The following is a 25,269-nucleotide window of genomic DNA, read 5'->3' on the forward strand; positions in this document are numbered from 1 at the left end:
TCATATAGCATGTAGTTCACCTATTTAAAATGGACAGTTCAGTGGTTTTTAGTATTAATATATTTGCAGAACTGTAAAACCATCACCACAATCAATTTTAGAACATTTTCATCACCTAAAAAGAAACCTCATACCTATAAACAGTCACTCCCAATTTATTCCCAACTCACCTAGCCCTAGGCAATGGCCAGTCTATTTTCTGTCTGTAGATTTGCCTTTTCTGGACATTGCATGTAAGTGGAATCGGTTGCTCTTTCGTGACTGAGTTCTTTCACTGGACATCGTGTTTTCAAGGTGCGTCCATGTCGTGGCCTGTGTCATTGCTTCCTTCTGTTGCTGAGTGCTTTCTGTGTGATGATATTCTTGAGGCTTGTTCATATTTTATGGGCACTCTATGTTTTTTTCCCTCTTTTCATTCAGATCCCACCCTTATCTTTGTTTTGTTACTCTTTTTTTTTTGCTTTGCCACCCCTCAGTCTACCCCACGTTCTAGAGTGGCTGCAGCCTACTGCGCTGGAAACCAGTGTGCTTTGATTTTCTGTTAGTTAATGGGCTCCTTCTCAGGGAAGACTTTCTCCCTCCCGCCTCTTTTCCTCACCTTTCTCCTTCTCCTTGTCCCTTGGTCAGAACTTTTGGGCTCTACCACACCCTGTGCATATTTTTGTCAAAGCAGTATATGATTTATGATCCGTCTTTCTCACTAGTTTAAATCTTTTGAAGACTGAGACAGTATGTTGTTATTAATACTTCCAGACAAGTTGTCTGGCACATGTTAAGCATTTTCATCAGTTTGTTGAACAAATGAAAGAGTGAGTCTCGGTTTTGCTAACCTGGTATTGTGTTTGTCTTGCATCTGGTCCTGGCATAGCCCTGACAGGCTTTCCAGAGATGGATCTTGGCTCTCCACAGGGTGGATCAGCTTTGACAAGGACCTGCTCTCAGCCTTTCCGACCACCTGCCTGGGTCACTGACTGTTGCCTGCCTTCAGCTTAGATGGTTCCATGTTCCCCTTCTCTCCCAGGGGAGGCTTGAGCAGGCAGGCTAGTCTGGGCAGCTGGCCCAGGGTTCTGGAGGCCAGAGAATAAGCATGGCTCTCTTGAGCAGGAGACCCTGAGTCAGCCCCTTCTTGGCCACTGCTGACGCTGCCCTGTGGAAAGAGCAGTGGACTCGGAATCAGGAGTTTCTCGTTGGGAGACAGAACTTCACCACTTCTCTGCTCTGTGACCGTGGTAGATCTCTTAGATGGTTCACTTACACATAAAGCAGGACTAATCTTATACCTTTTCTGCTTTCCTCTTAGGGTTTTGGTGAATCTCATTTAAGCTCAAGTATGTTGAGCTGCTGCATTCAGTTCTGTCCCTATTTACAAGCTTTAAAAGATACTTCCCGGTGTGGACAGAGGGGTGGTGTGACCGATTCATCTGCAGTTGAGTCTTACAGGGGGTGTGTGTGTGATAGATCGTGTACAGATTTGAGGAGAGAAAGGAAAGCTGGATACTTTGAGGGCTCTTTAAACTGTTTCTGATGAGTTGCAGCACATGGAAGCATTTGCCACTGATGTTTGATGTGTGCTAGCAGTGTGTTTTGGAGAAGGCAGTGGCACCCCACTCCAGTACTCTTGCCTGGAAAATCCCATGGATGGAGGAGCCTGGTAGGCTGCAGTCCATGGGGTCGTGAAGAGTCGGACATGACTGAGCAACTTCACTTTCACCTTTCACTTTCATGCATCGGAGAAGGAAATGGCAACCCACTCCAGTGTTCTTGCCTGGAGAATCCCAGAGACGGGGAGCCTGGTGGGCTTCTGTCTGTGGGGTCTCACAGAGTCGGACACGACTGAAGCGACTTAGCAGCAGCAGTAGCAGCAATGTGTTTTCTAATTAAACTTTCCCACCACTGCAACCTGTGCTGCATGTATGCCTTTAATATAGAACTTCCTGATGTGAATAGACTTTTTTGGGGCAGGACTTGGGACAAGGCATATAGGAATGATGTCTGCTGTAGTCATGTGTTTGAATAACAATATTTTAAAAACATTAGTCGAGACATCTTGGGAAACACTAATGTTAGAAACTAATCTTAGGTTGCTTTTTGTTAAAGGCCTGCAAAAGCACTTCACATTTCAAGGTAGTTTCTTAAATTACTGTCAGAATTAAATTTCATAGGACACTGTTGGATTAAGAGAACGGAGTATTACTGTAGCCTTGAGGTCCATAGGCAGAATTAATATACTTTAAACAGTGTTCGTCCTATGAATATCTGGGCATCTGCTGTGTGTAAAATGCTGTTCAAGGTGCTAGGGTAATATAAAGGTGAAAAAAGTAATTTAGCTTAAAACACTCTTTTGTTTATACCTGGGTTGAAAAGAAAGGTTTCCTTGTAGAGACAAAAAGGTTGGGAGGAGGACAGTGAGGGCCAAGTGTGAAAGGTAAGCTGGATGAAATTGAATGTGCGTGTCACCATGCTAAGTTTTCCATCAAAGTGTCCCCTGGGTGTTTTTGTGGGGAAGGGGTTATTTTTGACCTGCTTTTTTCTCCCTTGTCCTTCAGAACCATTTGTCTAAAGTGCAGTCCTCCTGCTGATCTTCCTCTCTCCTTTTATCTCGCTGTAGCCAGCATTACTATTGTAATCCCTTGTGTGGCCTGCAGCAATGGTTTTCAAGCTTCTTTGACTAGGATCCACGGTAAGAAGTACACTTCAGTTTGTAGCCCAGCACAACAAACACAGATTCTCTCTGTTGAAACAAAAGTTTTTAGGAACCTATATTTAATGTTTCTAAGCGTAATGGTTAAACCAGATCAAACCAGCCCATCCTAAAGGAAATCAACCCCAAACATTCATTGGAAGGACTGACGCTGACGCTGAAGCGCCAGTACTTTAGCCACCTGATGCGAAGAGCCGACTCTTTGTAAAAGACCCTGATGCTGGGAAAGATTGAAGGCGAGAGGAGAAGGGGATGACAGGGGGTGAGAAGGTTAGATGGCATCACTGGCTCAATAGACATGAATTTGAGCAAACTCCAGGAGATGGTGAAGGACAGGGAAGCCTGCATGCTGCAGTCCATGGGGTCGCAAAGAGTCGGACACGACTTAGCGACGGAACAACAACAACAAAGCCTAATGAACTCTGATCTTTTTCTTTCCCTTCCTTTCTACTCCTTTTACTCCTATCCATCCCATGAAAAAAAAGAAAGGTGATCCAGTCCACTAAGTGGGCTTCATGACGCCGAATAGTCTACAGTTTTATTGATTATTTCAGAGGACTGGCTTTTGGTCTCACTCATTTTCTTTATTGTTCTTTTATTTTCATTTAATTGTTTTATCTTTATTATTTCTATACTTTTGCTTTATTCTTTTAACAGCTTCTTTGGGTGGAAGCTTAAATAATTTATTTGAGAACTTTAGTTTTCCAATGAGAATTTTATGCTGTAAATTTCCTTCTGAGAACTACTTTAGCTGTTAATCTTCTGAATATTTGAAATAGTTTTAAGTTTCCTATTGATTTCTTCTTTTCCCCATTGATTATTTAGATATATCTTGTTTAATTTTCAAATATTTGAGGATTTCCCGGTATCTTTATGTTGCTGATTTGTAATTTAAGTCCCTTGTGACCAGTGGTTTCGTACTTTGTGTGATTTCAGTCTTTTCAGTTTGAGGCTTGCTTTCTGCCCCAGAATGTGGGCGGTCTTGGTGGATACTCCATGTGTATTCTGTTTGTTTTAGAATTGGTCTATAAGTAGTAAATATGCCAAGGTGGTTGATAGTTTTGTTCACGTCTTCTATATTCTGATTTTCTGTTGCTTTTTCTAACAATTACTGAGGAGTGTTGAAGTCTCCAACTATAATTTTGGATTCTTAAATTTTTCTTCTTAGTTCTTTCAACTTTTGCTTCATGTTTTATGAAGCTCTGCAATTAAGTGCATATACATTTTGTATTGTTTCAATTTATCATTATGAAATGATCCTTTTTATCTCAGTAATATTCATTACTTTTTAGTCTTTGTACATTTAATGGATTTCTCTGCTCTGCCTGATACAGTTATCTCCTTCCCTTTTGAAGAACAAAGACTTGGCTTCTGTGGCCCACACTTCATAGGTTTCATACCCCTTGGACTGTTCCTTCTCTGTCTCTGCTGTGTGTGTGTCTCCTCTGCCTTTAACCTTACACATCTTGTAGACTGTTGTCATCTCTCAGCCTGCTCTCCTGCAGCCACTCTTCTCTTTGTCTCTGGTGCTTGGCTTGGGTGATCACCTCTGTGTGTATCTGTCTTGACTTTTCCTCAAGCTGAGGCATCCATGCGTTGGCCTATTGAATACCTTCAGATCGATGTCTCATTTTTATGTGAAACTCTTTGTGTCCTGAATTAAATTTGTCACTTCCCTCTTAAGCATATTTCTGTCCTGTATTTTCATAGAAGGTAACTTCACCCTTCTAATGTTTCGTTAGGACTCACAACTTTCTGTTGCTTCCTAAGAAGCCAGCTTCTTGGGGGTACTTCCCTGGTGGTACAGTGGTTAAAACTCTGCACTTGCCATGCAGAGCACATGGGTTTGATCCCTGGTTCAGGGAACTAAGGTCCACCATGTCGGGGAAAAAAAAAAAAAACAAACTGAAAAAAAAAAAAGCCAGCCTCGTGCACCGCAACCAGAATGACCTATCTGAATTGCATGCCTGACAGTACTTTGCCCTGTTTGTAACTGCGTAGTTGCACCTTTACCTATAGGTCAAGCCTAAAGCTTTTTGCTGTGGCACATAGGCCTCCGTGGTAGGACCCTGCTTCTCTAACTTGATATACGTCTCTCAGTCAGCAAGCAGGAGTCAAGTAAGTTGCTGGAGAATTTACTCAGGGAATGTGAAAAAACAGCTGCTGCTTGGAAAAAGGTGTGTTAAGTGATAATGAGGACTGTTTATTAGCTGTGTGCCAAGTAGCATTCCAAATACTAGCTTTATGAACACATTTAGTTTCCACAACAAGCCTCTGAGTAGGCCTTGTTACTATTCCATTTTTCAAAGATGAAGAAACTGAGGCAAGAGAGAGTACGAGTAACTTGTGTAAAGTCATGTGAAGCAGCCAGGAAAACTGACAGATAGGCCCCAGGGAGCATGATCTTTGCCACGAGACTTACACTGCCACTTAAGCTCTGTCCCTGTCTCAGTGTAAAATCTGAAAGTGTTTCCTTATTTTCTGCTTTTCTCCTGCAGTCATTGGAATGAGTCTTCTGACCTTGAAACTGACCAGGAAAAGTTGTATCCTAGCCATTGATCTTAATCCTAAGAAATTATAATAGTAAAGACATATTGTATTTAAGGAGTTTTCTGTGATAAGAAATGAACTGTTTTGAGTATTTCTAGTAAGTAAACAAAACTGGAAAAGTCGTCTCAAAGGAGTAGTGATGTGTGTGACTGAGAAATAGCAACAGGTAAAGGATATGTTTTCTTAATTGCAAAGAACATAGAAAAACTTCTGTCTGGAAACCACAATCTTGCAGCAGTGGCAGCTTGCCCCCAGGTGTACAGGTAGGCTTTCTAGGTGCCCCTCCCAGGTCCTCCTGGAAGGGACTCCAGACTGTCTGTGGTTTCGTGGTCTGGGCGTGCATGCAGGGGGATCTGTGAGAAGCTCCCCCTGTGCTCCGTGGGCTTGCAGACCCGCTCGGTGTACCTGACTCTGCTGCGTTCCCGGGTGTTTTTCCTTCTGCTGCTGGGCACTGCAGGCTGAGAGCTCAGGCGAGTGTGCCTGCCCAGCCTCCGATTTGTCTACCTGCATGCTGTGCCTGTGGAGAAGGCAATGGCAACCCACTCCAGTACTCTTGCCTGGCAAATCCCATGGATGGAGGAGCCTGGTAGCCTGCAGTCCATGGGGTCGCTAGGAGTCGGACACGACTGAGCGACTTCACTTTCACTTTTCACTTCCATGCATTGGAGAAGGAAATGGCAACTCTCCAGTGTTCTTGCCTGGAGAGTCCCAGGGACGGGGGAGCCTGGTGGGCTGCCGTCTATGGGTCGCACAGAGTCGGACACGACTGAAGCGACTTAGCAGCAGTAGCAGCATGCTGTGCCTGTACCTACCTGGATGTGTGGTGTCTTGTGGAATATATATAAATTAAACATCACAGTTATGAAAGAAAATAAAGTGATTTTGATTATCTGAATTTGTGCCTAAGTCCGAAGTCTGGTCATGGAACCTAAATCATTAACTTTTTCTTTTTAAAGTTCAATGGAAAAGAATAATTTAAAATAATTTTATCATATGGGCCTGCTGCTACTGTTGCTAAGTCGCTTCAGTCGTGTCCGACTCTGTGCGACCCCATAGATGGCAGCCCACCAGGCTCCCCGCGTCCCTGGGATTCTCCAGGCAAGAACACTGGAGTAGGTTGCCATTTCCTTCTCCAGTGCATGAAAGTGAAAAGTGAAAGTGAAGTTGCTTAGTCGTGTCCAACTCTTCTCGACCCCATGGACTGCAGCCCACCAGGCTCCTCTATCCATGGGATTCTCCAGGCCAGAGTATTGGAGTGGGCTGCCATTGGGCCTAGTAAGATTTAAAGCTTTCTGTACCGAATTTAAGTTTATTTTGCATTTTTATTAATTTATTTTTCCTTTTAAAGTTAAAAACAAATGATAAAGCAAAATGTATCATAATATATTCCACAGCTGTCCTGCAAAATTATATATTCAAAATATTCTGTGGAAATTCAATATACCAGGAACTTACCCGGTGGTGCAGTGGTTAAGAATCCTTCTACCAGCGCAGTGGAGTGGGTTTGAGCCTTCGTCCGGGAGGATTCCAGGTCCCAGGGGCAGCCTGCGGGCCTCGAGCCTGCGCTCTGCAGCAGGGGAAGTCCCCGCACTGAGAAGCCGGCACACAGCAGCGAAGGCCCAGCGCAGCCAAGAATCAACCAATAAGGGAATAAAGGAGGTGCACCAGCGGGACAACTGAATATACCTGAAAATAAGTCGTAAAAAACTTCAACTATTCACTCAGTTTGGTGGGCCTTTCAGAGCATATTAATATGAGTTAATTAGCACTTCCTGTATTTAGATTTTCAGTAGTTAACACTTCAGTGCTATCTTGGATTTTTAAATATTTATGGGCTGGTTTAGAGAGCTCCTCCTCAAATCAGTAGGAACTTGGAAATAAGATCAAGAGTTCTCAGAGCTGAGTATGCTAAGATGCAGTAGGGTATGCAGACTTGTTTATTCATCCTTTTATCCATTAATTCATGGAGCCTTTATTGAGGGCTTGGTACTGTTATAGACATGGCAAAGATGAATAATATGTCTCTGCCCTCTGGGAACAGTGAGGAAAAAACTTGTGTACAAAACCAGTATGCAGTTGAAGTGGGCTGGAATGGTGAATGGTAAGGTCAATTTTGGTCTTGGAGAAAACTTCATAGAGAAGGTGACTTTTCAGCTGTTTCAAAGGACAGGTTGGAATACAGACTGGCAGGAGTGGTAGTAATTTTTTTTTTCTTTCTAATGATTTTACTCGTGGATATCAGTGGAATGGATTACAGTGCCTATGTCAGGTTGGCAGGTAGAAAGCAATTGTTGATATCTTCAGGTAATTTTTGGGTATGATTGGTCTAGGTCTTGAAAATAATGTAACATTTATAGAACTAATTTATATTTCCTTTCAAGCATATAGTAGTATAATATTTGAGTATATGTAATTAGAAATTGTACTTTAAGTAGATGTGGATAAATATAACTTTGAGATATTTGGAATATTCAGTTCAACTCAGTTCAGTCGCTCAGTCATGTCCAACTCTTTGCAACCTCTTGGACTGCAGCACGCCAGGCCTCCCTGTCCATCACCAACAACAGGAGTTTACAAAACTCATGTCCATTGAGTCAGTAATGCCATCCAACAATCTCATCCTCTGTTGTCCCCTTCTCCTCTTGCCTTCAGTCTTTCCCAGCATCAGGGTCTTTTCAAATGAGTCAGTTCTTCACATCAGGTGGCCAAAATGTTGGAGCTTCAGCTTCAGCATAAGTCCTTCCAATGAATATTCAGGATTGATTTCTTTTAGAATGGACTGGTTGGATCTCCTTGCTGTCTAAGGGACTCTCAAGAATCTTCTCCAACACCAAAGTTCAAAAGCAGCAATTCTTCAGCGAAAAACTTTCTTTATAGTCCAACTCTCACATCCATACATGACTACTGGAAAAACCATAGCTTTGGCTAGACGGACCTTTGTTGGCCAAATAATGTCTCTGCTTTGTAATATGCTGTCTAGGTTGTTATAACTTTTCTTCCAAGGGGCAAGCGTCTTTGAATGTCATGGCTGCAGTCACCATCTGCAGTGACTTTGGAGCCCAAGAAAATAAAGTCTGTCACTGTTTCCATTGTTGCCTCATCTATTTGCCATGAAGTGATGGGACCAGATGCCATGATCTTTCTTTTTTGAATCTTGAGTTTTAAGCCAGCTTTTTCACTCTCCTCTTTCACTTTCATCAAGAGGCTCTTTAGTTTCTCTTTGCTTTCTGCCATAAGTATGGTGTCATCTGCATATCTGAGGTTATTAATATTTCTCCTGGCAGTCTTGATTCCAGCTTGTGCTTCCTCCAGTCCAGCATTTCTCATGATGTACTCTGCATATAAGTTAAATAAGCAGGGTGACAATATACAGACTTGACGTATTCCTTTACCGATTTGGAACCAGTCTGTTGTTCCATGTCCAGTTCTAACTGTTGCTTCCTGACCTGCATGCAGATTTCTCAGCAGGCAGATCAGGTGGTCTGGTATTCCCATCTGTTTCAGAATTTTCCACAGTTTCTTGTGATCCACACAGTCAAAGGCTTTGGCATAGTCAAGAAAGCAGAAATAGATGTTTTTCTGGAACTCTCTTGCTTTTTCAATGATGCAGCAGATGTTGGCAATTTGATTCTCTGGTTCGTCTGGCTTTTCTAAATCCAGCTTGAACATCTGGAAGTTCACGGTTCACATACTGTTGAAGCCTGGCTTGGAGAATTTTGAGCATTACTTTACTAGCATGTGAGATGAGTACAATTGTGCAGTAGTTTGAGCATTCTTTGGCATTGCCTTTCTTTGGGATTGGAATGAAAACTGATGTTTTCCAGTCCTGTGGCCACTGCTGAATTTTCCAAATTTGCTAGCATATTGAGTGCAGCACTTGCACAGCATCGTCTTTCAGGATTTGAAAGAGCTCCACTGGAATTCCATCACCTCCACTAGCTTTGTTTGTAGCGATGCTTCCTAAGAGCCACGTGACTTTGCTTTTCAGGATGTCTGGCTCTAGGTGAGTGATCACACGATCGTGGTTATCTGGGTCATGATGGCCTTTTTTGTATAATTTTTCTGTTTATTCTTGCCACCTGTTCTTGGTATCTTCCACTTCTGTTGGGTCCATACCATTTCTGTCTTGCATTGTGCCGATCTTTGCATGAAATGTTCCCTTGGTATCTCTGATTTTCTTGAGGAGATCTCTAGTCTTTTCCATTCTATTATTTTCCTCTATTTCTTTGCATTGATCTCTGAGGAAGGCTTTCTTATCTTTCCTTGCTATTCTTTGGAACTCTGTATTCAGATGAATGTATCTTTCCTTTTCTCCTTTGCCTTTCTCTTCTCTTTTCTCAGCTATTTGTAAGGCCTTCTCAGACAACCATTTTGCCTTTTTCCATTTCTTTTGTTTGGGATGGTCTTGATCACCGCCTCCTGTACAGTGTCACAAATCTCTGTCCATAGTTCTTCAGGCACTCTTTTGGATCTAATCCTTTGAATCTATTTGTCACTTCCACTGTATAATCATAAGTGATTTGGTTTAGATCATACCTGAATAGTCTAGTGGTTTTCCCTACTTTCTTCAGTTTGAACCGGAATTTGGCAATAAGCAGTTCATGATCTGAGCCACAGTCAGCTCCTGATCTTATTTTTGCTGACTGTATAGGGCTTCTCTATCTTTGGCTGCAAAGAATATCATCAATCTGATTTCGGCATTGACCATCTGGTGTTGTCCACGTGTAGAGTCTTGTCTTGTGTTGTTGGAAGAGGGTGTTTGCTATGACCAGTGTATTCTCTTGGCAGAACTCTATTAGCCTTTGCCCTGTTTCATTCTGTTTCCAAGACCAAATTTGCTGATTACTCCAGGTATTTCCTGACTTCCTACTTTTGCATTCCAGTCCCCTATAATGAAAAGGGCATCTTCTTTGTGTGTTAGTTCTGGAAGGTCTTGTAGGTCTTCATTGAACTGTTCACCTTCAGCTTCTTCAGCATTACTGGTCGGGGCATAGACTTGGAGTACCATCATATTGAATGGTTTGCCTTAGAAACCAACAGAGATAATTCTGTCGTTTTTGAGATGGCATCCAAGTACTGCATTTTGGACTCTTTTGTTGACTATGATGGCTCCTCTATTTCTTCTAAGGGATTCTTGCCCATGGAAGTAGATATAATGGTCATCTGAGTTAAATTCACCCATTCCAGGCCATTTTAGTTCGTTGAGTCCTAGAATGTTGACGTTCACTCTTGCCATCTCCCGTTTGACCACTTCCAATTTGCCTTGATTCATGGACCTAACATTCCAGGTTCCTATGCAATGTTGCTTTTTACAGCATCAGACTTTACTTCCATCACCTGTCACATCAACAACTGGGTGTTGCTTTTGCTTTGACTTCATTCTTTCTGGAGTTATTTCTCCACTGATCTCCAGTAGCATATTGGGCATCTTCCGACCTGAGGAGTTCAACTTTCAGTGTCCTGTCTTTTTGACTTAGAGTGGTACACATATACTAACATGTGGTATACTATATAATGGGGAAGCGCTAGGTGTATGGGCATCTAATCCAGTCTTGAGGTGTCAGAAAGGCTACTGCATGAGACGTTGTGCAAACTGAAGCCTAAATTGAAATTATCCAGATAAATGGATAGGTTCTAGGCACAAGAAATATCTTGTGCATGTGTAGAAGTTTCTAGGTTATTCATTATGTCTAGACGATATAGTCTAATGGTGGTGGGGTCACGAAGAGATTTTCTTAAGAGGAAGTAAGATTAAGGTCAAAGTGGGCCTTTGAGCCATGGTAAGATATTTGAGTGTCATCCTCTGAGCCGCGGGATTACAGATGATGAAAGGTTTGAAGTACAGCAGTGAGGGACATGATTTGGTTTGGATTTCAGTAAGATCTGCGCAGAGATTAGTTTGGGGAGTGGTAGGGGCAGGGGCCAGTGGAGACACTGGAGCAAGTTAGGAGGCTATACCAGTTGTCCAGGTGGCCTGAAATAGGGCAGCAGTGGTAGCGGCAGAGGGCAGAGGCAAGATGACTTAAGATACGGTCCACTTGGTTTGATTTATGTTTCCTAGTTAATTTTCATTAAAGTTATTATAGTTCAAATCACTTTTCTGCTGACTGGAGACAACCTCAGGAGTCCACATCTTCAGTATGCGTCTGTATGCTTCTCCCCCAGTCCAGGGCCGTGTATTTTTCTAATCTGACAGTATCGCCCAACTTCTGAAGCCTTCAAAAACCCTCCTACTTTGCCCTTTGGAACTCAAAGTCTGTCATCTTTGAATGTTTGCTTTCCTTGTTGCAGTACTTGAAACCTAGGGGTTATTTGAAGACTTTATTTTCCTGTTAGCTTTTTCCTTCAAAGGCTTCCAGCTCTTCTTGAGCATTTCTATTGCATTTCTCCATGTTAGTCTCAACTGTGGGTCATCTCATCCCTCCCATTGATTCATTGCAAGCATTAGAACTTAAGTTCCTCTCTTTTACACCACTATTTATGTTATTTTTCCATTCGTACCTACCAGGGACACTTACTCCGGGGTCTATGGTCCCCCAAGGGGTCTGTGGTAGAATTCATGGTATAATTGAACTTAATGGGAAAAGGATTAAATCTTTTAAATTAAGCTTTAAGTAAAATTTAGTATTTAAAAAAATTATACACATAAGCAAGACAAAAAACCAAATGACCAGCTAAACATAGGAACAGTAGGTTTGGGCCTGTGACTTTATCACAGATAAAGAAAGCCTCTTTCCTGTGTGGGCATTTCCACTGGCTAGTCTGCATATGGCACTTGGCTGTGGAATACATATTGCATATTCAGTTCAGTTCAGTTGCTCAGTCTTGTCCGACTCTTTGAACCCATGGACTGCAGCATGCCAGGCTGTCCGTCACCAACTCCCGGAGTTTGCTCAAACTCATGTCCATCGAGTTGGTGATGCCATCCAACCATCTCATCCTCTGTTGTCCCCTTTAGTCCTGCCTTCAGTCTTTCCCAGCATCAGGGTCCTTTCCAGTGAGTTGACTCTTTGCATCAGGTGGTCAAAGTATTGGAGCTTCAGCTTCAGCATCAGTCCTTCCAATGAATATTCAGGACTGATTTCCTTTAGGATGGACTGTTTGTATTTCCTTGCAGTCCAGGAAACTCTCAAGAGTCTTCTCCAACACCACAGTTCAAAAGCATCAGTTCTTCAACGCTCAGCCTTCTTTATGGTCCAACTCTCACATCTGTACATGACTACTGGAAAAACCATAGCTTTGACTAGATGGACTTGTGTTGGCCAAGTAATGTCTCTGCTTTTGAATATCCTGTCTAGTTTTGTCATGGCTTTTCTTCCAAGGAGCAAGTGTCTTTTAATTTCATGGCATAACTTATTATCAAGCAATTTAAAGGAATTTCAAGATTATAACTGTTAAGCGTATTTCTCACTTAATGATATTAAAACACTGTATAAAATCTAAATGTGAACAAATCATTGTAAGTAAGTAATTTTGGGGAGGTGGTGATACATTTTCATCTTTTCAAAGAAGGATCCTCTGGTTAAAGAACTTTTTATAAATTTCAGTAATACAATTTAAGAGTGGGAAGTGGCCATTTTAGGAGCATTGAAGGTAGGGTGTAGTAGTTGGTAGGTTGGTGGGAATTGTTACCAGGTGATAAGATTGTACCTATGACTGAGATGCTTAGCTTATCCACTTGAAACAGTGAATGGGCAGTTTTCCTCCCCAGAAAGATGTCTCTGTGACAGTGATGTCACTAGCATTTTAAAGAGCATGGGACTCGTTAGCTGTTCACATGCACCATCTCCTGTAATTCTGATTTAGCCTCACCTGATTTTCTTTGCATCCCTTTCCAAAGACTCTTTTGAGGTTCCTTCTCCACCCCAGAATTAATCACTGGTCTCTATCTGTTGCTAATTTACTCGAGGGCGTTTACAGTATTTTTTACCTTTATTTGTAATTTGTTACTGTATTATTTTTTTCCCCAAGTGGTAATCATCTGTGGGATGGCACTATTTTTTGTATATTTTATCATCCAGTAATTGCTTAGTCATACCTTCAGGTATGACTGCCAGCTACTATTTTGTAGGCTAAACACACAATGGTGCCTATCAGTTGTCTGCTGCTGTGTAACAAATTAAGCCAAATCAGCAAACATTTATTATGTCATATTGTTTCTGTGGGTCAGGAGTTTGGAAGTTGCTTGGCTGGGTGGTTGTGGCTTCGTGTCTCATGAGGTTGCAGTGAAGATGTTGGCTAGAGCTCTCATCAGCTGAACGTTTGGGGCTTCTGGGATGGCTCACACACATGGCTGTCGGCAGGATGTCTCCCTGCTTCTCTAGCTTCGTTAGCTCAGTTCTTTGCCCCATGGGCCTTCCCCTAGGTCTTCTGAGTGTCGTTGTGATCTGGCAGCAGGCATATCCTAGAGTGAGTCATCCAAGAAGGAGCAAGACAAAAGCTGTAATGTCTTTTGTGACCTAGTCTTGGAAATGACACTCCATAATTTTCATAGTGTGCTGTTGCTTATACAAGTCAGGAGATCCCTGAGGACTGTCCTTGAGAATGGCCAGCACAGCTGAGACAGCTGAAGATTTGTCTAGCGCGGCACTTACATTTTAGTGGGAGAGAGGCAGAGTTCAACACAGAAGAAAATGACAAGCTTTCTTAAGTCATACTCAGCACAGATGAAGGAAATTAACCGTGTGCTGTGATAGACGGGAACGTGAGTGGGCTCATATACTACTTTAGATGGAGTGGTCTGCCTTTTAACCTGACGCTGAGAGGTGAGAGGTACTTTTATTTCTATTAACTATTTCTATTAATTAATATGGCTCACTGCCATATTAATTCGGAGAAGGCGATGGCACCCCACTCCAGTACTCTTGCCTCGAAAATCCCATGGACGGAGGAGCCTGGTAGGCTGCAGTCCATGGGGTCGCTGGGAGTCAGACACGACAGAGCGACTTCACTTTCACTTTTCACTTTCATGCTTTGGAGAAGGAAATGGCAACCCACTCCAGTGTTCTTGCCTGGAGAATCCCAGGGACGGGGGAGCCTAGTGGGCTGCCGTCTATGGGGTCACACAGAGTCAGACACGACTGAAGTGACTTAGCAGCAGCAGCAGCCATATTAATTAAGCATGGCGTCCCTCCTCCAGATAGCATTATAATGGCACTCCCTCAAGTCTTCTGTGAATGTAACCAGTTCTTCAACAAAGATGCTATTGTGGAAATTTGAGGGGTTTGCTTAGGGTAACCCAGTAAGTGAGGGGCTGGGCAGGATTCAGAAGTCAGACTCTGGAGTTCTATTTTTAATCAGCAAGTTGCTTGGTTAGTAATAAATTAAAAAGCCAGGTTATTTTAGCTGTTAGGTTTTTTTCCTCCTCTTCAATGTAGTGCAAGATTGCGATTGATAATTTTGAGTGCTTTTTTTTTTTTATTTCAGGTATGTGTTGAAATAGAATTAATTCAATAATTAAAATGAACCTTTATTTGTTTAATATTCTCCTGGATTGCATGAAAATATCTTCTCCCTTCTGGATTCTAAGAATGTGTGTTTATGATCACACATAGTTTTTCCATCTTTTCAAGTTTTAAAATGACTAATAATTACATATCTTCCTTTTGTTTTAAATGTAAAAAAATCACTACTCTGTTAGTATTGAAAAACATTGTAACAGTAAAAAGTGTGTTTCCACTCTTACAGTGTTATAAAATAGCTAAGCGTCCAGATAGTTTTTTAGAGCCTGTTTTTGGTTTAATTAATTTTTTAAACTGTCATTACTGATTATCACTGTTAGATAATACTCAGTAGGGTGCTCATTTAACTTCCCCTGAAGATAAGTGATATTAATTTATAAAATCCAGTACACCCCAGACACAGCTGAAGCCATATTAATTAAGTGTGTGTACCACCTCCAAATAGCATTATAATGGGATTCCCTCAGTGTTCTGTATATTTAACCAGCTCGTCAACAAAGGCAAACTGTATACTTTGCCTACTTGGGTTGTGTTTCTATCTCAACTTTAAGAGAATTTCACATGAAATTAAGAGTAGCCATCCAAGTGCACATTGTAAAATACATACAGTTGCAGTCAAATTGCCAAATGTAAACAAAAAGTGATGAACACAGTACGATGGTGATTTCTGTCATGTTTTTATATACAAAACTGTTTTAAAAGTTTGCTTTTATGTTCTCTTGTGCCTTGCTTTAAGCAAATTGTGTGTGTAATTCCATGAAAGATGAATTAGGAGTGATTTTTCCCCCCTATTTATGAGTAAAGTCATAGAATCATCCCTTTAAAAAAGATAAAACTTCCTTAGAACATTTACACTGATTTGATAATAATGTTCACTCTGTACCTGGCTTTGTAATCGTGCTCACAGTATTTGGAATCTTCTTGTAGCACTCGATAGAGCATCACATACCTGGAAATGTTTTCACTTTAACCCTGAGGTCTTCAACAAATTCAGTTTACTGTTTGTTCTAGTATAGGAGGAAGGGTTGGATTTATTTTTCTCCTGTGGCTCCTTCCTTATTTTGTCTTTCATTCCTTTCTGATCTAGTAAAATGAAAGCATTGAAATTATGAAACACTGATTTTTTTTTTTTTTTTGCATCTTTATAGATTTAGGAGTCAGAAGGGGGATGTGCTAATTTTTCCTATCTTGTCATTAGCTAGCTAGGCTAGAGATCTGGTGCACATTTTTTTCAACACTTGGATAAAAGCCAACCCTCGCCTAGAGTTCAGGTGCTAAGCATATGGTGGAGATGTGCTAATTCTGTATTATTATTGTACAAATTGTAGTATTATTTATTGATACTAATGCAGTTCTATGTCTAAAATCATAATGCATTGAGTTTTAAAATTTTCTTTGTGCTCTTTTGTACTCTAAATTTGTTGCTCAGTCGTGTCCGACTCTTTGCGACCCCATGGACTGCAGCACGCCAGTCCTCCCTGTCCATCACCAACTCCCAGAGCTTGCTCAAACTCATGTCCATTGAGTTGATGATGCCATCCAACCATCTCACCCTCTGTTGTCCCCTTCTCCTCCTGCCTTCAATCTTTCCCAGCATCAGGGTCTTTTTCAATGAATTGGCTCTTCACCTCAGTGGCCAAAGTAATGGAGGTTCAGCTTCAGTCCTTCCAGGGAATATTCACGGTTGATTTCCTTTCATATTGACTAGTTTGATCTCCTTGCTGTTCAAGGGAATCTCTAGAGTCTTCTCCAGCACCACAGTTTGAAAGCATCAGTTCTGATGCTTCTTTAGGGTCAGCCTTCTTTAGGGTCCAACTCTCACATCCATACATGACTACTGCAAAAACCATAGTTTTGTCTCTATGGACCTTTCTTGACAAAGTGACGTCTCTGCTTTTTAATATACTGTCTAGGTTTGTAATAGCTTTTCTTCCAAGGAGCAAGTGTCTTTTCGTTTCATGGCTGCAGTCACTGTCCACAGTGATTTTGGAGCACAAGAAAATAAAGTCTGTCACTGTAGTCTAAATAGCATGACATTTTTATGTATAAAAGTGTGTTGGAGCTTGTTTGTTGTTATTTAAACAAGTAGTTTCCTCATTGAAGAATTAAACAAATGCATTGAACTTGATGGTTCATTTCAGTCTCTTAGTACAGTGTGTAGATATAGAAGGGGCTCAACTAATAATTATTGTTATTTTTATGACTTTTAGAGATTTTTATTTTAAAGCATTTTGATTTTTGGTGAAAACTAAAATTTTGATTTCTTCTACCACTGTTGGAAGCTAAGTATTCATAAATTAGCTTGTGAATTGCTTAAGCTTACTCCTCCCATTTATTGACATGTTTACGTTTATAATATTGATGTTGCATTAATAGTGTTTTGCTTAATTTCGCTTCCTTATAAGTTATTAATGCACTTTGTGTGTGTGGTGTGAAGAGGAGTCAGTATAGTTTCTACACTCAAGGGTTGATGTTACATGTATAGACTCAATGGCAATGAAGTAGTGATTCAAAAGACTGAGGAACCAACCCCGTTTCTTAACTGTTCAATGTCCCTAGTGTTTTAAAACAAGTATCAAGAATTGAAGTACTGATGTCCATAGAGATAACTTGTGGACATATATTCATGTGAAATAATTTCATATTTCTGAGCTGTTTCACAGCAGGGAGGTTTTATGTTGGTGACTTAGCTGCCCTTTTTCTTTTGCTACGTTGTATATACTTCCTATTACATTTTCTACATAGCCATATAATTACCTGTTTATGTGCTTGTCTCCTCCACCGGATTGTTAGTTATTTACATTCACATAGCTCATTTATTTTTGTATCACTGACTTGCTCTTTATTTCTTTTTGTGTATTTGGTATTCCGTTTCCATCAATTCTGCATGAAAAACCTCTTTTGACACTTTGTAGTGGAGGTCTGCTGTAGACAGATTCTCTCAGCTTTTGCTTGTCTGGAAATGTCTTTATTTTGCTTCTGTTTATGAAAAGTAGTTTTACTAGACATTGAATTCTAGGATGAAGGTATTTTTCTTTCAGTTTCTCAAGGATGCCATTCGGTTGTCTTTTGCTGGCATTGTTTCTGGTGAGAAATTTGTATCATTTTTGTTTGGTATTTAATGTCTTCTTTTTATGGTTTGCTCTTTATTTTTAATTTTCAGTAGTTTGACTGTGAGGTTCCTACGTATGGGTGTTTTGTTTGCTTGTTTTGTATTTTTTCTGGGGATTGCTGAGCTTCTTGGATCTGTGAATTGATAGACGCATATGTCTATATCTGTATTTATAATACTCTTTTCTCTTCTGCTGGGGACCCTAGCCACACTTGTGTCACAACATTTCATAGTGTATCATGAATATTGGTTATTCTAGTTTGTTTGTTTGTTTGTTTCAGTTTGAATACTTTCTATTGATCTGTGTTTAGGTTCACCAGTTCTTTCCTCAGCAGTGTTCAGGTTCTTTTTAAGCCCATCTAATGAATTCTTCGTTTCTGATACACTTTTCATTCTAATAGATTAAAAAAATAGTGTCCATGATTTGCTACTGAAAGTCCCCAAATGATGGTCGTAGTTTCATTATACCCTTTAGCATTATTTTTATGAATCTTCTTTTAAATAGTCTGTCTAGTAATTCTGCCGTCTAGGCCATCTCTCGGTCACTTCTTTTGACCATGAGCCACATTTCTTGCTCCTTTGTGTCTTGCAACATTTGATTGTATGGTGGACATTTTATTTAATTACAGTAGAAGTTAAATAATATTTGCTTCCAAGGGAGGGCATGCCCTTCTTTCAGACTCTTGAAATGGGGGCTGTGTCTCTGTGATTGCTAGTTGAGCTGGGTTTGGTCTTCCTGCTGCTAGAGTTTTATTCAGCTTGTCTGTGGCCTCAAATGCTTTGTGGACTTGGGATCTGAGTGCTAATGAGATTCTGGCAATTTGCTTTTTGGCATTAACACTTGAACTTTGGCTTTGGAAACCATGGAATATCTCTTTCTGCTTTAAAGTCTTGATGCCCATTTTTAGGATTTCTGTAGTGTTCTTTTTATGTTTTCAGTTCCATTGCTGACTCTCTTTCTTCAGAGACTTGGTATCCTGCCCCCAGCCTTCAGATAGCAGCTGGCGTGTGTGCTCTGAAGGTCTGGGTTTCTCTCAGGTCTCCTGGCTGGTCCAGAGGCTTTGGCAGGCAGCTGCTTTGCACTGGGAGAGGCCTCTCCTGCCTCGGAGCATCCCCATATTCGGCTTTCCTTCTCTAACCCTGGCCACAGGCATCTACCCCATGCAGTGTGTGAAGATTGAGGGAAAGAGTTGATCGGAGGGTGCAGACTCTCTCCATGGCTGGGACTTCATGACCCAGGGCCTGGAAGTCATGCCAGCGCTCATGTGGCTGTCAATAGTTCGTTAAAAAACTTGGCTGGTTTTTCTTTACCTGTACTGAATTTATTTTTCTTCTTCAGCTGCTGTCAGGGATAAGAGCAGTCTGTTTCCTCCCAGTATTTAGTCAGTACCGGTTTCCTTGTGTCCTCAGCTTCCTGATGGGTTGAAAACAACAGCGAGAAGAATTCTGTAGGGTGTCTGGCTTCTTTTGGTTGTTAGGATGAGAGCAGTGGTGTTGTGGACTACTCTGTAATCCTGCCAGAAGCTGTCGTGTTGTTAGTACTTTAACATTTAGTTTGTGTTAGATGGGCCATGTGTGAGTATATGTATTACATGGTATTTTTCCTTAGGATTATCTTCAAAGTGAATTTAAAGGCCTGTTTTGAAAGACAAGTCTTATTATCTTTGCATATTATTATTTGTGGATCAGCTGGTAAAGAATCCTACAATGTGTGAGCTCTGGGTTCAATCCCTGGATTGGGAAGATCCGGGGGAGGAGGGCATGGCAACCCACTTGGACATTCTTGCTTGGAGAATCTCCATGGACAGAGGAGCCTGGCTTGCTGCAGTCCATGGGGGTCGCAAAGAGTTGGACATGGCTTGGCAACCAAGCACAGAACATTATTATTTGCAAAAAATCCTATTTCTTTAGTGAAGTGAATAATCAATACTGTGACTTACTGTCTCTTTAAATAGAGAATTTAAGTGTTATATTTCTTTAATGGGCCCTAGTAGCTCTATTCAGTAGAACCTCTGTCATGATAGAAGTATACTTTATGTTTTGCCCAATATGGGCGCCACTAGTCTCTGTGGTTCTTGAACACTTGGTATGTGACTAGGGCAGCAAAGGAACTGAGTTTTAAAATTTAATTTATATTTAAATAACCACATGTAGTTAATGGCTACCACAGTGAATAGTACAGGTTTATGTACTACACATATATATGGTGAAAACAGTAGCTTAATGTGTGCACAGTTATGCTGAACAGTTCCAGAATCATAGTGTTTTTTAAGTACCCTTCTTTCCCTTTTTGATGGTTACCACTTGAAACACTGTGTGTGTCTGGATTCTCTGTGAGGAATAGAACTTGATAAGTACACGCTATTTTCAATGAATGAACAATTAGCTTTGTAAAATAATCTATGCATTTTCAAATATCCGTGGACTATTTGTTGATACAATTGTAGAAGAAATCTCATTGCAATAAAAATCCAGTTTTATTTCTTGAGGCTTCAGTCTACTCTGTGGTGGTGGTGGTGGTGGTGGTGGTTTAGTCGCTAAGTCTTATCTGACTTTTGCGACCCCGTGGACTTGTGAGCCCACCAGGTTCCTCTGTCCATGGGATTCTCCAGGCAAGAATACTGGAGTGGGTTGCCATTTCCTTCTCCAAGTCTACTCTGTAGTTATTCATAAAGTTCAAATACAGACTGATCTGAGTAAAGAGAAATGTGATGTCTCTCAGGCCAAGCTATGGAGATATAAGTAAAATTCAGTTCTCAAAGTGCCTAAATCACATCTTCCCATCCCCTCCCAGTCCTAGTGTAGTATGTGCTATGAAAAGGACGCTGGAGGAGGGGGCTCGAGGGTGAACTCTGAGTACCAGTGTGATTGCCAGCCAGCAAATTAGCTGGGCTTCCCTCGTGGCTCAGTTGGTAAAGAGTCTACTTGCAGTGCAGGAGATCAGGGTTCAATTCCTGGGATGGGAGGATCCCTGGAGTAGGGCATGGCAACTCACTCCAGTGTTCTTGCCTGGAGAACCCCATGGATAGAGGGGGCCTGGCAGGCTACAGTCCATGGGATTGTAAGAGTCAGACAGGATTTAGTGACTAAACCACCAAATTAGCTAAATTACCTTTGTAAAAATGCTTAATTTGTTAATCTGTAGCAAAGGTCATTTATCATTAGAGTCTTCATTCTATAATCTTAAGATTGGAAGGAATCTTTTGAGTTTTTCTCTCTCTCCTGCCTTCAGACAGGATAATTATGAAGACTCTTCACTTATTTTTATATTTATTATTTCTTTTAATCTTAAAATTTACGTGCTAAATTGAATGCCTCCTGATGAAATCACAATGATGATACAACTGACCCTGTTTTTTCATTTTGGAAATTAAATAAGTATTGTTGAGAAGGGATTACTTACACGTGTGCTTTTTATTTTATCTTTCTTCATAGATGGATAGATTTGCCAGCATAAGAATTCCAGGGAGCAAAAAAGAGAGGCCTCCACTTTCCAACCTGAGGACTGCATTTTCAAACAATGATTGCTCTTCAGAAATGAATGAAAACATTCCAAAACCACTGTCAGAGAAGGAAATCTTAGAGCTTTTTGAAAAGATGATGGTAAGAATTTTGATTCATTATAAAATTTTTGATGTAAAAGCCTTAGCTTTGGCTTATGTTCATGGAACTAAATGTGTATGAAACTTAGGTTCCATAGGTGATTTCTGATATCATTGAGATAGCTAGCACTCAAGGCATAGAGAGGTTTAGGATTACAAAAATAAGAATCTGAAGAAAAGTGTCATACCAGTTGTTTTACACAGAAGAACATAAAACATAAACCCTCTAAAGTATCAGATATACTTTTATCTTGAATAGATTATCTAAGTGCTATGTCTGGCTCAGTTGCATTTGAGAATGACAGTCATAGTGCTTTGCTGTGTGTGTTGTTAAGTATGCTGATTTTTGGACCTTGTTTAAGCTCTTAGTTCTCACAATAACCATGTTTGCATAGTCCTGCAACAGTTAAGTCTGCAGACACTTGAACTCACTTGCTTTGGGGTGTGCCTTTATAACTCTTCTATGCTAAGTCACCTCAGTGATTCATGTCCGACTCTGTGCGACCCCATAGACGGCAGCCCACCAGGCTCCCCCGTCCCTGGGATTCTCCAGGCAATAACACTGGAGTGGGTTGGCATTTCCTTCTCCAATGCATGACAGTGAAAAGGGAAAGTGAAGTCACTCAGTTGTGTCCGGCTCTTAGCGAACCCATGGACGGCAGCCCACCAGGCTCCTCCGTCCATGGGATTTTCCAGGCAAGAGTACTGGAGTGGGGTGCCATTGCCTTCTCCATAACTCTTCTATCAGATCAGATCAGATCAGATCAGTCGCTCAGTCGTGTCCGACTCTTTGCGACCCCATGAATCGCAGCACGCCAGGCCTCCCTGTCCATCACCAACTCCCAGAGTTCACTCAGACTCATGTCCATTGAGTCAGTGATGCCGTCCATCGAGTCAGTGATGCCATCCAGCCATCTCATCCTCTGTCGTCCTCTTCTCCTCTTGCCCCCAATCCCTCCCAGCATCAGAGTCTTTTCCAATGAGTCAACTCTTCACATGAGGTGGCCAAAGTACTGGAGTTTCAGCTTTAGCATCTTTCCTTCCAAAGAAATCCCAGGGCTGATCTCCTTTAGAATGGACCAGTTGGATCTCCTTGCAGTCCAAGGGACTCTCAAGAGTCTTCTCCAACACGACAGTTCAAAAGCATCAATTCTTCGGCGCTCAGCCTTCTTCACAGTCCAAATTTCACATCCATACATGACCACAGGAAAAACCATAGCCTTGACTAGATGAACCTTTGTTGGCAAAGTAATGTCTCTGCTTTTGAATATGCTACCTAGGTTGGTCATAACTTTCCTTCCAAGGAGTAAGCGTCTTTTAATTTCATGGCTGCAGTCACCATCTGTAGTGATTTTGGAGCCCAGAAAAATAAAGTCTAACACTGTTTCCACTGTTTCCCCATCTATTTCCCATGAAGTGGTGGGACTGGATGCCATGATCTTCGTTTTCTGAATGTTGAGCTTTAAGCCAACTTTTTCACTCTCCACTTTCACTTTCATCAAGAGGCTTTTTAGTTCCTCTTCACTTTTTGCCATAAGGGTGGTGTCATCTGCATATCTGAGGTTATTGAGATTTCTTCCAGCAATCTTGATTCCAGCTTGTGTTTCTTCCAGTCCAGCGTTTCTCATGATGTACTCTGCATATAAGTTAAATAAACAGGGTGATAATATACAGCCTTGACGTACTCCTTTTCCTATTTGGAACCAGTCTGTTGTTCCATGTCCAGTTCTAACTGTTGCTTCCTGACCTGCATACAGATTTCTCAAGAGGCAGATCAGGTGGTCTGGTGTTCCCATCTCTTTCAGAATTTTCCACAGTTTATTGTGATCCACACTGTCAAAGGCTTTGACATAGTCAATAAAGCAGAAATAGCTGCTTTTCTGGAACTCGCTTGCTTTTTCCATGATCCAGCAGATGTTGGCAATTTGATCTCTGGTTCCTCTGCCTCTTCTAAAACCAGCTTGAACATCAGGAAGTTCATGGTTCACATATTGCTGAAGCCTGGCTTGGAGAATTTTGAGCATTACTTTACTAGCGTGTGGGATGAGTGCAATTGTGCGGTAGTTTGAGCATTCTTTGGCATTGCCTTTCTTTGGGATTGGAATGAAAACTGACCTTTTCCAGTCCTGTGGCCACTGCTGAGTTTTCCAAATTTGCTGGCATACTGAGTGCAGCACTTTCACAGCATCATCTTTCAGGATGTGGATAGCTCAACTGGAATTCTATCACCTCCACTAGCTTTGTTCGTAGTGATGCTTTCTAAGGCCCACTTGACTTCACATTCCAGGATGTCTGGCTCTAGGTGAGTGATCACACCATCATGATTATCTGAGTCATGAAGATCTTTTTTGTACAGTTCTTCTGTGTATTCTTGCCATCTCTTCTTAATATCTTCTGCTTCTGTTAGGTCCATACCACTTCTGTCCTTTATCGAGCCCATCTTTGCATGAAATGTTCTTTTGGTATCTCTGATTTTCTTGAAGAGATCTCTAGTCTTTCCCAGTCTGTTGTTTTCCTCTATTTCTTTGCATTGATCGCTGAAGAAGGCTTTCTTATCTCTTCTTGCTATTCTTTGGAACTCTTCATTCAGATGTTTATATCTTTCCTTTTCTCCTTTGCTTTTCACTTCTCTTCTTTTCACAGCTATTTGTAAGGCCTCCCCAGACAGCCATTTTGCTTTTTTGCATTTCTTTCCCACGGGAAAGGTCTTGATCCCTGTTTCCTGTATAATGTCACGAACCTCATTCCATAGCTCATCAGGCACTCTATCTATCAGATCTAGGCCCTTAAATCTATTTCTCACTTCCACTGTATAATCATAAGGGATTTGATTTAGGTCATACCTGAATGGTCTAGTGGTTTTCCCTACTTTCTTCAATTTAAGTCTGAATTTGGCAATAAGGAGTTCATGGTCTGAGCCACAGTCAGCTCTTGGTCTTGTTTTTGCTGACTGTATAGAGCTTCTCCATCTTTGGCTGCAAAGAATATAATCAGTCTGATTTCGGTGTTGACCATCTGGTGATGTCCATGTATAGAGTCTTCTCTTGTGTTGTTGGAAGAGGGTGTTTGTTATGACCAGTGCATTTGCTTGGCAAAACTCCATTAGCCTTTGCCCTGCTTCATTGTGTATTCCAAGGCCAAATTTGCCTGTTACTTCAGGTGTTTCTTGACTTCCTACTTTTGCATTCCAGTCCCCTATAATGAAGAGGACATCTTTTTTGGGTGTTAGTTCTAAAAGGCCTTGCAGGTCTTTATAGAACTGTTCAACTTCAGCTTCTTCAGCGTTACTGGTTAGGGCATAGACTTTGATTACTGTGATATTGAATGGTTTGCCTTGGAAACGAACAGAGATCATTCTGTCGTTTTTGAGATTGCATCCAAGTACTGCATTTCAGACTGTTTTGTTGACCATGATGGCTACTCCATTTCTTCTGAGGAATTCCTGCCTGCAGTAGTAGATATAATGGTCATCTGAGTTAAATTCACCCATTCCAGTCCATTTTAGTTGGCGGATTCCTAGAATGTCGACATTCACTCCTGCCATCTCTTGTTTGACCACTTCCAATTTGCCTTGATTCATTAACCATGAGTTAATATAATTTCAGTCTAGAAGAAAAAGAATATAACCCCCCCTTTTTTTTTTTTTTGCTAGCCTTTGCATCTGTTTATGAGACTTGTATAAGGCAGATTTATTCAACACTGCCTTTGAGGACTCAAAATAGTAAACTGCCCCCTTCTTCATGCATCGTGTGTTTGAACCACTGCCTAAATTGTCTGTGATATTCTGGAATGGTACTGTTTTGGTTCACCTATTAAGACAGTTTTCTCCCTTGTGTCATAGTT

General features: G+C 41.2%; 1 protein-coding gene across 1 annotated transcript in view; it reads left to right on the forward strand.

The window, feature by feature from the left end:
- DIAPH3 (diaphanous related formin 3) overlaps positions 1-25,269 on the forward strand; it is a 563,088-nt gene that overhangs the window by 30,950 nt on the left and 506,869 nt on the right. The window contains exon 3 of the mRNA XM_027557103.1: positions 21,260-21,427. Within this exon, the coding sequence (XP_027412904.1) occupies positions 21,260-21,427 (168 nt within the window). The remainder of the gene's footprint in view (positions 1-21,259; positions 21,428-25,269) is intronic.

Source organism: Bos indicus x Bos taurus, chromosome 12 (assembly GCF_003369695.1).
Source record: "Bos indicus x Bos taurus breed Angus x Brahman F1 hybrid chromosome 12, Bos_hybrid_MaternalHap_v2.0, whole genome shotgun sequence".
In the NCBI taxonomy this organism is placed as follows: Eukaryota; Metazoa; Chordata; class Mammalia; order Artiodactyla; family Bovidae; genus Bos; species Bos indicus x Bos taurus.